The following is a 16167-nucleotide window of genomic DNA, read 5'->3' on the forward strand; positions in this document are numbered from 1 at the left end:
GACAGTCAGCCATTGGAAATCTCATAGAATCATGGCTTTGTTTTGGTTGGAAAAGACCTTTAAGATCATCAAGTTCAGCAATAAACCCAGCACTGCCAGGTCACCACTAAACCATGGCTTTTAAATCCCACCAGGGATAGAAACTGCCAGGGCACTGGTGGAGGAAATTCTTCCTCATGTCCAACCTAAACCTCCCCTGGCACAACTTGAGACCACTTTCTCTTGTCTTGTTGCTTAATAATCTCCTCAGGAAAGTGGTGGAATCCCCAGCATTGAATACTGAAGATGAAGCTGGATGAGATGCTGGGCCAGTTTGCCTGAGCTGTGCTTTTGACAAGAAAGGATGGACCAGATGATCCTTGAAGTCCCTTCCAACCTGGGGTTCCATGATTCAGGACATTGTGTTCTCCTTGTACTGGGTGTCACTAACTCAGCTGAGCTGCTGTGCTGCTCTTAGGCAGAGTTTGAAGTGCACATGCCCTGCCCAGATTATCAGAGGGCTGTGCCCATCCTTGCCTTTAATTCCCTTTCATCACTGCTTTTGATCTGATTTGTTTTGCCATAGATAAAGGTCTCCTGCTCAGGGATTTCAGTCAAGCAATCGGAAATTCAATTCTTTCGTCAGTTTGATTGTTCTGGTTCCAGCCTTTGTGACAGGGTGTTGGAAGATGAAAATTTCTGTGTAGGGGTTTGCTCACTATGAAAACAGTTCACAAGCAAGGACACCTATTTAGCAGGGTGTGATCAGCCTGACCCTGCAGTGGAAACAGAATTCACCTGCCTTGCTGTGTCCACCTGATTTTGCTTCTCTCTACAGCATGATTGGTTTAAAAAACAAACAAAGAAACCCCCAGCAGCACCAGTGAAAATATGGATCTTCTGTCTCTGTTCTGCTGCCTGGGATTGAAGATCTCCACTCTTCTCTTCTCAGGGCAAATTCCATAACTGGTTTCCATCCTCTATCCCACAGTCCTCATTCTAGTATGACATGGGGTGTTTGGAGAATAAGCCCTACAACACAACTTTAATTATCAACTTTAATTATCTCTGCAATCAGTCACTAGCTCGCAGCAAATCTGCTGTGAGTTGCAGAGAAGCAGTGCTGAGTGTCTGGAGCTTTAAAGAGGTGTTGGAGAGCATGAACTTGGGGGCTGCTTTGTTTGCTTTTTTCCCTGGGATGTGGGTATGTAGACTGGCAGCTTCAACTTGTATTCCCCTTGGGAACAGAAGTTGGATCTGGAATCTTTCTGCCTCTGCATGTGTGGTGGTCAGGTGAGGGGCCGTGATTGACTCCTGGCAGCAGATTAGCTCCAACCTAATCCATGCAAATGTTAACCTTGTGTTTTTGTTTCCAGTGGGACTTCTCCTCTTGCATGCCTGAATGCTATGTTACATACAAACTCCCGAGGGGAAGAGGGCATTTTCTATAAGGTCCCAGGGCGCATGGGAGTGTACACTCTGAAGGTAAGTGGTGTTGGAATGCTCAGGGGATTTTTACCCATTTCAAAAACCATTGGATTAGGATAATCCCCAAGAGGGGACTGTGTTCTTCATTGGTATGAATTGTAGCCTAAACCTTCCATCCAAATACGAACACCAAGGCTTCATGTGCTAGTGGGCACCTGGGTGCTGAGAGTATCAGAGAGTCACAGACTCTTAGGGGTTGGAAGGGACCTTGAAAGGTCACCCAGTCCAACCCTCCTGCCAGAGCAGGATCACCTGGAGTAGGTCACACAGGAATGTGTCCAGACAGGGTTTGAATGACTCCTGAGAAGGAGACTCCACAACTTCTCTGGGCAGCCTGTTCCAGTGTTTTAAGTACAAACGAAGATGCTAGGCATTTGTTCATTGATCATAGAATCCCAGCATGTTTGGAGTTGGGAGGGGCCTCTGAAGATCATCAAGTCTGCCCCCCTGCTAAAGCAAGGTCACCCACAGCAGGTTGCCCAGGATTGTGTGCAGGCCTGTTTGGAATCTCTCCAGAGAAAGAGACTCCACAACCTCTCTGGACAGCCTGGTCCAGGGCTCCAGCACCCTCACAGGAAAGAAATTTTCCTTCATGTTATTAATTACTCTTCCTGAAATTAAAAAGTAATTAAAATGTTAATGACATTTTAGCTCTGAAATGGTAACTTCATCTCTACTGATCTCAGCTTGTATCTAGAAATGGAAAATTACTTTGTCCTCAGCCTATTAATAGGAGTCAAAAAAGCATTTCTAGGGAAAAAGTGTGGATTCCTTAATTTGTTTGGCATCTTTAAAAATCTTTATTTGAAACCTTTCACCCTTCACCCCAGTGTAGTTACTAGGAGGAAGCCTGCTTGCACTGTTCTTGATCTTCTGTGAATTTGACTCTGAAGACTGTACAATAATGTAAGATTCCCCTGCCCACACATAGACCTTCCAGAGTAGGTGCTGTCACTTAAACCTCTTTTCTCACTTCAGGCTTCATAGAAATAAAACCTTCGAAGATGAGATTTCATAGACTCATAGAATCATTAAGATTGGAAAAGACTTCTAAGGTAATCAAGTCCAACCTTCTACCTAACGCCTCCATGACCACTAGACCATGTCCTAAAGTGCCACATCTGCTCATGTTTTGAGCAGCTCCAGGGATGGTGATTCCACCATCTCCCTGGGCAGCCTGTACCAATGCTTCACCACTCTTTCAGTAAAAAAAAAAAAATCTTTCTAATATCCAATCTAAACCTCCCCTGGTGCAGTGAGAGTCTGCTACGTCTTACCTGAAAATGAGACATGGTTTAGGGGATATGGTTTAGTGGTAGTGGCTTAGCAGTAGTGGTGGGATTGAGAGTTCTAGGCAAGCGGTTGGGGCATGATCTCCAGAGTCTTTTCCAACCTCAATAGTTCTGTGAAAACACTCAAAGCACCAGAGAATGTGCTTTACAAGGGCCAGTTAGATTCCAGAATCACAGCATTGTGGGCACTGGAGGGGACCTCTGGGGGATCATCTAGTCCAACCCTTCTTGCTAAAGCAGGACAACCCAGATTACCAATGGAATCAACTAAGAACTGCCCTGCCAAACACATCCTTATTGGCATTGTCAGAAATGTATTTAGGCTGGATTCCATTCTCACCATCTCAACCATGGCTCAGGCTGGAAGGGACTTCAAGAGATCATCTATTCCAAGCCCCTCACCATGGGCAGGGAAGCTTCCCAACTAGACTTGGTTGCCAAGACCTCATCCAACCTGGCTTTAAGCACGTGCAGGGGAGGGGGCATCCAGAACCATTCTGGTTAACCTATTCCAGAGTCTCACCACGCTTGTACTGAATAACTGCTTTGGATCCAAGTCTAAACCTCCTGTCCTTCAGCTTCATTGCTCCTTATCCTATCGCTGGACACCCTGATGAAAAATCACTCTCCAGCTTTCCTGTAAGTTCTCTTCAGTTACTGGAAGGCAGCTCTAAGGTCCCCCTGAGAGCCTTCTCTTCTCCAGGGTGAACAACCCCAGCTCCCTCCACCTATCCTCATAGCAGAGTTTGTGCAACAAAAGGGACTGGCAGGGTGATTGCTGTAGCTCAGTTTTTCTTCACAAGATCTGCAAATTAAAACTGATTTTTTTTTTTTTTTTGTCTCAGTGTTAAGCTTCAGCAGAACTCCAATGTTATTTAGCTCCTTGTAGGAGTAAGTCAATTAAATGTAACAATTGTATTAATTAGGAAGCTGGACTACCTGCTGAGATAATCCAAAGGCATATTCTGTCCTGTGTATGTAAAGATACTACAGTTTTGTATCTTCTTTCTTTCCTTCCTCAGGGATGGGTAGTCTGGAGGTGGTAACTTTTATGGAACACCAAGAAACCCTGTATTGCAGAAAAGAGGAGAGGTTCAGCCCTGCTGCACCAGTCCTAGGTCCCCTGTGTTGTGTTTACTCCCAGCACAGCTGCCAGGAGGAGCCTGGAAATTATGATGGTGCTTTGAAGGACAAGTCCTTTGCAGGGTCCATGATTAACATAACATGATGGCTTAGGTTGCAGTCAGGAGGACTGCAGGGGGGCTGACTGTTCCTCAAGTAATGTGTTGTTACATCACAGTGAAGAAATGCTGGATGTCCAGTACATCACACTTCATAAACGAGAAAGTCACCAGGCACTGGTGAGGCTGCACTTTGAATCCTGGGTTCAGTTTTGGGCCTCTTGTACCAAGGACATTGAGTTGCTGGGGAGTGTCCAAAGAAGGACAGTGAAGCTGGTGAAGCTAGAGCACAAGTCTTGAGGGGAGTGGTTTAGGAAACTGAGGTTGTTCAGCCTGGAGAAAAGGAGGCTCAGTGGAGACTTTCTTGTGCTCTACAATTCCTTGAAAGGAGGTTGGAGCCAGGTGAGGCTTGTTCTTTTCTCTAAAGATCAAGAACTAGGACAAGAGGGAAAGGCCTCAAATTGTGACAGCTGAGGTTTATGTTGGACATGAGGAACAATTTCTTCCCCAGAAGGGTTGATAAGCCCTGGAACAGGCTGCCCAGGGCAGTGGTGGAGTTCCCATCCCTGGAGGTATTTCAAGTCATGCAGATGTGGTGCTGAGGAGCATGGTTTAGAGGGACCTGGCAGTGCTGGGTTAATGGTTGGACTTGATCTTGATGTTCTCCTCCAAACAAATGATTCCATGATTCTATGATTGTCTTAGGAGCAGTTAGCACCAATTTCCTGTCTAGGTTAGAACTGGAATCCAGAAGGACAATCACTAGAGGGCAGTCTGAGTTTAGGTGTGGACAGGGTGAAACCTGCCTGCATTTCTCTCTGCTGGCTGTTTTCCCCTTAATGTTGTAGGTGAGCCGAGTGAACCCACTGCTGTGGCCTTAGGTAGTGCAGGTTTTCCATCACACAGAGACACCTGACAGGTCTCCAGGGGCTGCTAAGGGACCTGGTTGGAAAAATAACATTATCTGGGCCCACAGAACAGTGAGCCATCAAAGTGGTGTTCTTCTATCATGAAATTCACAAATTGCCTGGATTTCCTGGGAAATGGGAATGTTTGTGATGGAGAAGTTGTTAAGGAAGAGTGTGTACCTGAGGGTGGTGATGAGGGTGACATAAAAGAAATGCTGGCTGGGGTTGGGTTAAGCATCTTGTATGGGCTCACAAAGGCAGTGTGTTTGATGCCAGTGGGCAAGCAATTTTGAAGAAAAAAAAAAATCCACAATTGGGAGAGTTTATTGTTGAATGGGTGACTGTGCCTGTTTCTTGCCTTTGCAGAAGGATGTTCCAGATGGGTTGAAGGAACTCTCTGATGGCTCTGAGGAGAGCAGTGATGCCCAGTCTGACTCTCAGAGCTCTGAGAACAGCAGCAGTAGCAGCAGTGATGGATGCAGTAAGAAAGATGGGAAGAAAAGCAGATGGAAAAGGAAAGGTAATTACTCCTTTTCAGGAGTGATGATTTTAATGTGGTCTGTGTAGGACTTGAAGGTTTTTATTCATCACATCTGTTGCCTTATAAAGAGGAGGCTCAGGAAGTCCTTTCTGTGACTCCTTGAAAGGATGTTTGAGCCTGAAAGGGGGTCAGTCACTTCTTCCTAGGAACAAGTGGTAACAAGAGGAAACAGCCTCAACTTGCACCAGGGGAGGCTTAGGTTGGACATGAGGAACAATTTCTTCTCTGAAGGGGTTGTCAAGGCCTGCCCAGGAAAAAGCTTAAAATCTGCTGTTACATTGGTGCCTGTGGACTTGACCTGATGGATCTCTTCCAACCAAACTGATGCTATGATTCTAAATGCTCCTCTTCTTCTGCCATTTGCTACTGCTCGTAGGCAGCTATGAGGCAGATTTTAGCAGAGAGCAAGAGTGCTCATCTCCCCGCCTGCTGGAATGACCACGCTTCAGCTGTCAGGATGAGGCAGGAAGAGAAACAAATCACCTGTGGGACATGCTGAACTCAGCCTATGGCTCTGTGTGACATACTGAAACATCCCAGGGAGGTTGGAGGGAGTCCTCCCAAAGTGGAATGTGCCTTTACCCTGGGGAGTGGGTCATGAGCAGCAGGTACAGGGCACGTCAGAGCATGTTGTTGGGTGGCTCTTGTATGGTGAGTGTCAGAATGCACCTTTAACAACTGAACCAAGTGGCTGTGCTCAGAGCTAGGAGGCTATTTGCAGCAGGCACGACACTGCCATCATAGAATCACAGAGGCTGGAAAAGGCTTTTAAGTCCAATCGTAACCCAACTACCATGACTACTAAACTATATCCTGAAGTGCCACATCTGTAGGCTTCTTGAACATCTCCAGGGATGGCAACTCTACCACCTCCCTGGGTAGCCTGTTGCAATGCCTCACCACTCTCTCAGTAAAGAATGTCCAATCTAAACTTCCCCTGGCACAATTAAACCCATTTCCTCTCATCCTATCACTAATTCCTTTGTCTGGAGCTGTCTGCTGCAGTCCATCCTGGCTTCCACCTTCCTCTGTCTTGGTTCACAGTAGGATCAAGAAACAGGTGGTTAAAAAAATCTACTTCTATGCATCACACTGGGAAGATAAAGCAATATTTCCAGATGTATTTAGGTCTCAGAGGCCTATATCCAAAGATGACAACATGAATTTCATGCTTCAGAGCGAAAATCAACCAAAAATTGCTTTGCAATGATGAAATTCCCTAGTAAAAAATAAATGTTGTTCTTAACTAACTTATGGGTCTGGTACTTTCCTCTAAACCACAAGGATGAAGCTTCTGCAAGGCTGGAGTGATAACTGTGTGCTCTTCTTGGTGTGACTCTCTATATAACCTCTTCCATGCTGACTTCTCCAGACACACCATGATGTTCTGCACCCTCAGGATGAGGGGTGTGTAATGACTTGCTCCTCCTTGATGTAGCTTGAGTGATGTACTGAGCATTTCTGTTACTGAGGAGTAATGAGGGGAAGAACACAGGATTTTTTTGAATGCTGATTGTTAGAGCAGAGGTGAAGCCTCTTTTCTTGGTAGTCCACTTTCATTGCCTTTCCATATTAAAAGGAAGAGCTTTATTTTAAACACTGATAGAGGACAAGAGCCCAGAGTGATAGAGCCCAGTTCTGGGCTCCCCAGTTCAAGAGAGACTGGGAACTACTGGAGAGAGTCCAGTGGCAGCTATATGAAGATGCTGAGGGGACTAAAGGGTCCCTTTTCAGTCTTGTCCACACTAAACAGCCTTAGGTCTTGCAAGCTTTTCCTTGTCAGAGAGATGCTCTAGTAGAGGTGCTTCTTGGCTTTAATGTAGCTTTGCCTGAAAACTAATGATCCAAAACTGAATAAGATCATGATGGTAAATTATGAAAAAAAAAATTCTTTGCATGAAACACCTTTAAGTTCTGAGATTTGTAAGGCTTCTTTCTTGGGTCACAGACTGTCACTCAGTGATGTCTGAGAGACAGAGATTATCAGTAGGTGAAACCCACACTTCTATCAGTTTGTTTCATGAAGTGCAGATCAGCTGTACTTGAAGCTGACAGTCTGAGACACACTGAGTTGTGCCAGGAGAAAGAACTTTTCTTTCTTTTTAAGTGTTTATTTGCTTGATGCATCTGAAAAGATTCTTTTGGTTTCCTCCAGCAACAGCTGAACCTTTGTGATCTTCCTATATATAAAAATTCACTTGGGTTTCACATTCAAGGAGCTGCCATGAAAGCAAAATGAAAGTAAGGAAGTACAAACAGGTTCAGCTCCCTCCCAGCTGTGGTTCATCTTAATCTTCTGCAGTCAGCAGTGTCTGAAAGTGGGAGTGGAGCTGCACATTGCAAGACCTCCTGGCAGTGGTGGTTCTGGCTTTGGGGTCTAAGAAGTTGTGGCTTTAATGCTGGCAGCTCTTCTCTTTGGTGCTTCCATACATTTTACATTTGTTTTCTTCTTCAAGAAAAAGAGAGTTTCCTTTTCAAAATCACGGTTTTGTTTTGTTTGGTTGTGGTTTTTTTTTCTTCCTATTGTTATTTTCTTTTACTCTTTAAAATAACTATAAGGCCATTCAATTCCAATTAGAAATCTTGAGCTGTGCAACATCGGCTCTGGAATGCAGCATTCCTACACAGCTGCTTCCTGGGCTGTCTGTGTGCACAAGAAACATAAAAGGTTCCTGAATTTAAAAAAAACCAAACCAACCAAGAACAAAACAAAACCCCCACAAAACCAAAACACCAACAAAAAAACCCATAAACAAAACTAAAAGGACAAACAACCAAAACCCTAAACACAAACCTAGCCCCTGGAACTCAAGGATGGCCGAGATTTCAGCTGAATTTCGTACTTGCTGGCTGACCATGTCTTCTCCTGTGCAATGTTTGGTGATAGGGCTGTCACCATCCACCAAGCCCTGTGTAATTCCACCCATCCTAAGAATCAGGTAGGAAGCAGCACTGGTACAAGGTGCTGCTGCCTTGCAGGGATTTGGGAGTTGTGATAAAAATCAGTGAAGTGAGTGCAAAGCAGGGCAGACAGTGAGCAGATGAGCTGTGCTTGTATGGTTTTGCTTAGAGGCTTTGACTTGGAACTCTTGGAGCTCGCGGTTCAGCTTAACGTGACATAATTTTTTGCTCATATACATATAAAACAGGAAGTGTGTGCAGATAACATCAACACCCACTTCCTTATATGTGCGAAAATAAAGTGCTCTGACAGCAGCAAAACTGAGGCTTCGATTTCAGAGAGGAGAGAAACCTTTGTGCGTTCATGGAGACCCACACGGGCATTAAAGGAGGCAAATCAGGAGCACAGGGGGAAAGGTTTAAGAGCAAGACCCATGTGTTGCTGCCTGGACATCTGTGTGCGAGCAGAAGATGGGAGGAGGCCAGGAGCAGCCTTGAGTGCAGAGCTTAAGCAGCAGCAGCAGTAGCAATGTTTGTGGAGCAGTTCTGTGCCTTTCCCCATGAAGGTAAGATGGGGTTGTTGCTTTTGGGAAGGGTGGGGGTGATCAGCAGTGCAGAATCTAGTTGGAGGCTTGTAGCTCATGGTGTTTCCTGGGGGTCAGAATTGGTTCTAGTCTTGTTCAGCATCATCAGCGTCTTGGATGAAGGGACAGAGTGGAGCCTCAGCAAGTTTTTTGAGGATATCAAATGGGAAGAGTGACTGAAGTACTGTCAGACTGTGCTGTCATTCAGTGAGACCTGGACAGGCTGGCGAGTTAGGCAGAGGGGAACCTCATGAAGTTCAACAAGGGCAAGTGTAGGATCCTGCACCTGGGGAGGAATAACCTTGCAGGTTAGGGGTTGACTTGCTGGAAAGCATCTCTGTGGAGAGGGACCTGGAAGTACTGGAGGACAAGTTCACTATCAGTCAGCAACAGCCCCTCCAGGCCAAGAAGGCCAATGGCCCTTTGGGGTGCATTGGGAATCATGACCAGCAGGCAGAGGGAGGCTGTCCTCTGGAGTCCTCGATCACGTCCTGAGCTCTGCAGTTCAAAAGAGACAAGAAACTACAGGAGAGAGCCCAGCAGAGACTACAAACATGATGACAATGGGACTGGAGCATCTCTGTAATGATGAGAGGAGGAGAGACCTGGTCTCTCTTAGCTTGCAGAAGAGCAGACTGAGAGGGGATCTTTTCAATACAGTGAAGGAAAAATACCTGAAGTGATTAAAGTAATACATTGTCTTCATTGCCAATGGCCCACACTTAGGAAAATGGGAATAAGAAATAAAACACTGAGATTTTGTGCTATCTTTTAGTGTGGAATTAAAACCTCTTGATACTCCGGACACACAAACATCACTTCCCAGGTGGAGGGCATAATCTGCTTTTACTGGAAGAGCTTTGTGAAGGTGGCTCTTGGCTTCCTTAAGCAGTACTCTGATCATGGCACTAACTTCAGGAAGCCCTTTACTGCCTCATGGCCTTAACAACTGTCAAAAAAAAAAACACCCAAACAACTTCAAAAAAGAATTCTATTTGGGTTATGTCATTTTGTTTCTTCCTGCTAAGTATTTGGTAGAAATATCAGCTTTCCTAATTACAGCCCATTCATGCCTGTGCTCGTGACTCATGAGGAAACTGTTTCCCAAATATCACATTGTGCAATTTACCAAGGAATATGCAGACACAAAGCCAAAAATGTTCCTTTTTCCTTCATTTAGCTTAGTGTATCTTCTACTTAGGCTAGGCCATTATTGTGTCCAGCTTTTTGAGTGAGCTGGAGATTTTCATAATGGGCTGTACAATCTCCCAGGGCTTACTCTCCAGCAGTCAAGAAGATGCATTTCCACCAGGCTTCACAGCAGGTACCATAGTTCTTAAGTTGCATGAGCAACAGTCATTGGGCTGTGGGGACAGCCTTCACACAGCTCTGTTTGGTAGGAGATTTAAATGTAGGAAATGACCTAGATAACTGGAGAAGTGGGACCATGTGAACCTCCTGAGGTTCAACAAGGCTAAGTGCAAGGCACTACAGCTGGGTTGGGGCCACTCCTGGTATCAATCCAGGCTGAGAGATGAGGGGATGGAGAGCAGCCCTGCAGAAAGGGACTTGGAGGTGCTAGGGAGTGAAAGGCTGGACAGGAGCTGGCAATGTGCACTCACAGCACAGAAGCCAACTGTCTCCTGGGCTGCACCCAAAGCAGTGTGGCCAGCAGGTCAGTGGAGGGGATTCTACCCCTCTGATTCACTCTAGTCAGACTCCACCTGCAGTGCTATGTCCAGCTCTGGGGTCCTCAGCACAAGAGACACATGAGCCTGTTGGAGGAGGGTCAGAAGAAACCACAATGACCACAACAGGAACCCCTCTGCTGTGAGGACAGGCTTTGAGAGTTGGGGTTGTTGAACCTGGAGAAGACAAGGCTGTAGGCGGATCTTGCGGGCTGGGGCCGATCATTTTAGCAGGGCCTGTTGTGACAGGACAAGGGGTGATGGTTTTAAACTAAGAGGGGAGATTCTAAGTGGAAGGAAGAAATGTTTCTCGTTGGGGGTGGTGACAAACTGACTCAGGCTGCTCAGAGAGGTGGTAGAAACCCTATTCCTGGAACCATTCCAGGCAGATTGGACGAGGCTCTGACATGGTTCATCTTGACAGTGTGACCTAGTCCCCTAGTCAGTGGCATAGAGTTTAACTTGGTTTCCCTCCAACATTTCTGAGTTATGCAGAGACACAGCTCCTTAGCATGGCTCTCTGGAATTTTTTTAAAAATGGTTTCTGCAATAGCAAAAAAAAAAGAAGCAGAGTTGGAAGATGTCACAGCTATCTGAATGCCACCAGACCCAACTACTGCATGCAGCATGTCCTGTTTGCTCCTTGTAGGAACTGTTCATCAGCCAAGTATTACCTATGTAGAGCAAAACTGTATCTGACAGCAAAGACATCAAGGGATTGCCGCAGAATCACAGTGTGCTGTGGGTTGGAAGGGACTGTTGCAGATCATATAGTCCAACCCTGCGGGTTGCCTGGGATTGCAATGTCCAGGTGGGTTTGGAATCTCACCAGAGAAGAAGAGTCTGCAACTTCTCTGGGCAGCCTGGTCCAGTGCTCTGACACTCTCCAAGCAAAGTAGTTTGTCCTTGTGTTCAGATCGAGTTTTCTGGGTTTCAGCTAATGCCCAGTGCCCCTTGTCCTGTCATTGGGTACCACTGTGAAGAGTATGACCCCATCCTCTTGCCCTTTGTTTTTTAGATATTGATCAACATTGAGAAAATCCCCTCTCAGTCTGTTCTTCTGCAGGCTAAACAGCTCCAGATCTCTCAGCCTTTTTTTGTCACAGAGATGTTCCAGTCCCCTCAGCATCTTTGGAGCCTCTTGTGCACTCTCTCCTGTAGTTTTCAGGAGCCCAGAACTGGATCAAGGATTCCAATGTGGCTTCACTTGGGCAGAGTAGAGGGGGAGAAGAACCTCCCTTTACCTGCTGACCACGCTATTCTCAATGCACCCCAAAGGATTGTTGGCCTTCTTAGCCTGGAGGGCATGTTGCTGACTGACAATGAACTTGTCCTCCAGCACTTCCATGTCCTTCTCTGCAGAGCTGCTTTCTAGCAGGCCAACCCCTAACCTGACCTGGTGTGCGAGGTTATTCCTCCCCAGGTGCAGGACCCTGCCCTTGTTGAACTTCATGAGGTTTCCCTCCACTGAACTCTGTCCAAGTGTTACTTAATGGCAGCTCATCCTTGTGGGGTGTCAGACATTCCCCCCAGTTAGGTATGGTGAAACTGTCCCAGCACTGCTGGTGGCAGTAGAGGGAGGACTGAAGACTTGCATGTACTTCTGCAAGCATGTTCTCCTCAGGGCCTTTGGGAGGCAATTTCAAGAGCTGATGCTGCCCAGCAATCTTCTTTAAAAGACCTTTTTCACTTGCCAGACTTTATTTCGATGACTTAGTTGTCTGTATATCTGGGGGAGTGTCTTTCAGCATCAGCAGGATGTCTTCAAATGCTGCTGAGAATAAAGTGGAATTTTTTTTTTTGTCTACTTAAAAGCCTGACTTTCCCAGTATGGCAGTGACAGTGCCTCAGCTCAGGACTGTAAATTCAGCTGCGTCCTTTCTTGCTGACAAAAAGCAGCATACAAATTTGTTGTGTTCATGACCCTGTGCCTGCATTTCTGAGTGTTTGAGGCTCATGGTGCAGCGGGTTGAGGGCACAGGTCACAACAACAGGAACAGGGAGCAGAGCCGCAGGGGCGTTGGAGAGGCACATTTTTAAGTGCTGATTCTTTTTCCCCAGAGCTGTGAGTATCTCAGCTTGGCTCTTTCTTTCCTTTTAGTGCAGAGTTGTGGAATCCATTGTCAAAATGCAGGAGTGTGGGGTTTTTTTGGTTTTGTTTTGGTTTTTTTTTTTTTTTGTTTTTTTTTGTTTTTGTTTCTTTTTTTTTTTCTGGTCCATCCACAGCAGAACTGGTCTGCTTCAGCTGCAGATGGGTCCAAGGCAGGCTGGGGTTGCAGCTGACAGCATTTAGTGTTTCTCAGCTATTTTTTTAATGTACATTTGCAAATTAATGAAAATTAGTTTGGGTTGTGAGTTGGAAATGCTTGTTGACAATTCATTCCACATGAGGACTTCACTGTTCCTAAGTAATTGGTCCCATGTGGAGTGAATCAGGAAGAGTTAATCACAAACAACTGTGAGGAAGAGCTACAATAGCTTTGTTTTAGTCTGTCTGACAGTGGGCTCTAGAAACTGATTTCTCAACAGCAGAGAAAAAACTGGACGCATTGTAGTAGATGTAGTGCTGAGGGACATGGTTTAGTGATCATAGAATGGTTTGGATTGGAAGGGACCTTTAAAGATCATCTATTTCCAACCCCTGCTCCGTGGGCAGGGACACCTTCCACTAATCTGGATTACTCAAAGCCTCATCCAACCTGGTCTTCAACACCTCCAGAGAGGTGGTATTTACTGTGCCAGTGTCTCACCACCCTTACTGTAAATAATTTTTAATATCCAGTCTAAATCTGCCATCCTCAAGCTTCAATCCATTCCCTCTCACCCTGTCACTACAAGTCCTTGTAAAAAGTCCCTCCCCAGCTTTCTTGTAGGCCCCCTTCAGGTACTGGAAGGCTGCTAGAAGGTCTCCCCAGAGTTTTCTTTTCTCCAGACTTTAAAAACACCAAATCTCTTGGCCTGTCCCCATAGGGGAGATGCTTCAGCCCTCTAATCATCTTTGTGGCCCTTGTCTGGATCTGCTCCCACAGTTTCATGTCCTTTTTACGCTGCGATGACCTGGCAGTGCTGGGTTAATGATTGGGCTCCATGATCTTGAAGGCCTCTTCAAACCAAATGAGTTGATTATTATATGAATTAAATCCCAGCTATGTGTCCTGCTCTGCAATAGCAACCATCTGGACACACTCCAGCCCTGTTTCAGCATGGCTCCTGGAGACGGGGCTGCTCTGCTGGGTGCTGGATGCAGTGTCCCTGCCCAGGGAGCTTGCAGACATGCCACTTAAATGACAAAATAAAAGCAGAGATGGGAGCACAGGGAAACAGCTTAAGTTCATCTATACTGGCTATAATTTGATCTCTCATTTAGGATTGTGAGTCACACACTTATTGTGATGGGTCTACAGCACAAGTCTTATGAGGGAAGTGAGGTTGTTGAGCCTGCACAAAAGGAGGCTCAGGGGAGACCTCACTCTCAGCAACTCCGTGAAAGGAGATTGGAGTGAAGAGAGGTTGATCTTGTCTAAGGAACAAGTGACAAATGCTGAGGCATGTGGTTTAGTGGAGACTTAGCAGTGCTGGGTTAACTGTTGGAGTTGATGATCTTGGAGGTCTTTTCCAGCCTTAATGATTTTATGATCCTGTGATTCTATTTCAGTGAAGTACCCTAGAGTTGGTGTTAAACATGATTATTGTCTCCATCAGCTTTTCTGCCTAAAAATTATTTGGAGAATTCCTAAATTGTCTAAATCATCTGATTCAAAGTCAGCTGTGTGGTTTCACCAATGAAGAAAAATGCTGCTTCAGAGGGTGAAAATCAGGAAGCCTCAAGTATTGGGTAACTCATGGTTCTTCTCCAAAATATGGATCAGTTACTCTAGTCCTGTCTCAGGAGTAAGTGTGTTGGCATCACTGCTGCTGCAGTCCATTCATAACTGCTTATCACCCTCATGTGCTTGTGAAACAACAAATAATCCTCTCACAGGCCCTTGTGCTGTCCTTGGAGGCTTATTTTGAGGCCTGTGTATCTCAGCAACAAACCCTGGTTAAGTGGATGAGACACCTCCTCAGAGGCACAGGTGAGGTGGCAGCTGGGAGAGTGATGTGCAGGGCTTCACAGGTTCTAGTTTGGGATCCTGGGCAATCAGGACATGGAAGTTTTACAATGGTGGGGGGGCTTTGTTTTTGGCTTTATTAAAATGCATATTGGCAGAGACAAGCTGCAGAAACAATGATCAAAGAGAGCTGAGAGCTGATGAGTTGGTTATCATCAGCTCTTAGACCTGGGGAAGTGAGCAGCTGTACTGCCCTGGTGCAGTCACACTGAGGTGAGACGTGGTGCAGGGAAGCAGAGTTCAAAGAAACATGACCACATCTTCCCCCCTTCAAATGCCTGTGTTAGCTTCCTCTAGGGTTTGTGTTTGGCCACATCTAATCTGCTCTGTGCTTGAATCAGCAACCTAGAAATGTTACCCCAGAACAAAGCATCTGAAGCATATGGTCCTGCTTACATTGGCCTCTGCCTGCTGTGAAAAGATGCTGAGGATGAGCTGAGCTGCTCAGAAGACTCTCTTTGCCCAGGACTGTGATCCGTGCGCTCTCTTTACTGACCCTAGGTAGATGTGGGCAGCTGTAGCGACCCTGCTGTGAGCCACCACGCCTCAGTAGCCCTGTGAAAACAAACCTGGCAATACAGACTGACAACCTTGTGCCTGATGAGCAACTTGGATCAGCCCATGGAGGGACCTGATGCATGTCGAGATAGTCTGTGGGAAGGGATGGGGCTAGTCATCTGGGGTGGGAGGTATAGGACCTTCTTTTGATGATAGTAACCATTAGATGAGTTCAGTTGTTCATGTACCTTAACAAACTTGCTGTGCTCCACATACCTTGCTCTGGTTCAGGGACGTGTGTGTCTTCAGTATGCTGTGGTAGGCAGTCACAAGTGATATTCAAAAAAGATATTTTATTGAACTGTAAGAAGAATCTCCACTAGAACTCACAGGGGGGTTCTTCACAACCTCATGTGTTCAGTTTTGGGCCCCTCACTCCAAGAAGGGCATTGAGGTGCTGGAGCATGTCTAGAGATGAGTAATGAAGCTGGTGAAGGGTCTAGAGAAAAGTCTTGTGAGGAGTGGCTGAGGGAACTGGGGTTGTTTTGAGAAAAGGAGGCTCAGGGGAGACCTTCTTGCTGTCTATAACTGTCTGAAAGGAGGTTAGAGCAAGGTGAGGTTGGTCTCTTCTTCCAAGGAACAAGCTTCAGGACAAAATTCAACTCGAGGCCTGTTTTGTAGATTGCAAATTTTCCTCCTTAAGGACTCAGCACTAAAGGAACAACCTATTGAAATGTCACCTATTCTCTGGCTGTTGCATGTCAGCTGAGATCCAGAGAAAGAGAACAACAAGGGTTCTCTTAGAGACTTCTTGGAGCAGGTGCCTTGTTCAGTCTGAGCAACAAAAGGGTACCAGTGAAGTGAATGCTGTCAGTTGGGTGCTGCTTATGTCAAAACTGGTTTCTTTAGTTGTTGAATGTTAGTGCTAGAACCTTCTGTGGTGTGAGAGCATAAAATTTTGGCTGCCTTCGATGTAATTCTTATGCAGGGATGCT

The 16167-nt window shown here is 45.9% G+C and overlaps 1 protein-coding gene across 1 annotated transcript in view; it reads left to right on the top strand.

Moving 5' to 3' along the window:
- The window catches only part of ASXL2 (ASXL transcriptional regulator 2), an 87916-nt gene that overhangs the window by 42459 nt on the left and 29290 nt on the right, over positions 1-16167 (top strand). The window contains 2 exon segments of the mRNA XM_054383460.1: positions 1356-1464; positions 5215-5368. Of these exon segments, the coding sequence (XP_054239435.1) occupies positions 1356-1464; positions 5215-5368 (263 nt within the window).

This window comes from Indicator indicator, chromosome 9 (assembly GCF_027791375.1).
Source record: "Indicator indicator isolate 239-I01 chromosome 9, UM_Iind_1.1, whole genome shotgun sequence".
NCBI classification, from domain to species: domain Eukaryota; kingdom Metazoa; phylum Chordata; class Aves; order Piciformes; family Indicatoridae; genus Indicator; species Indicator indicator.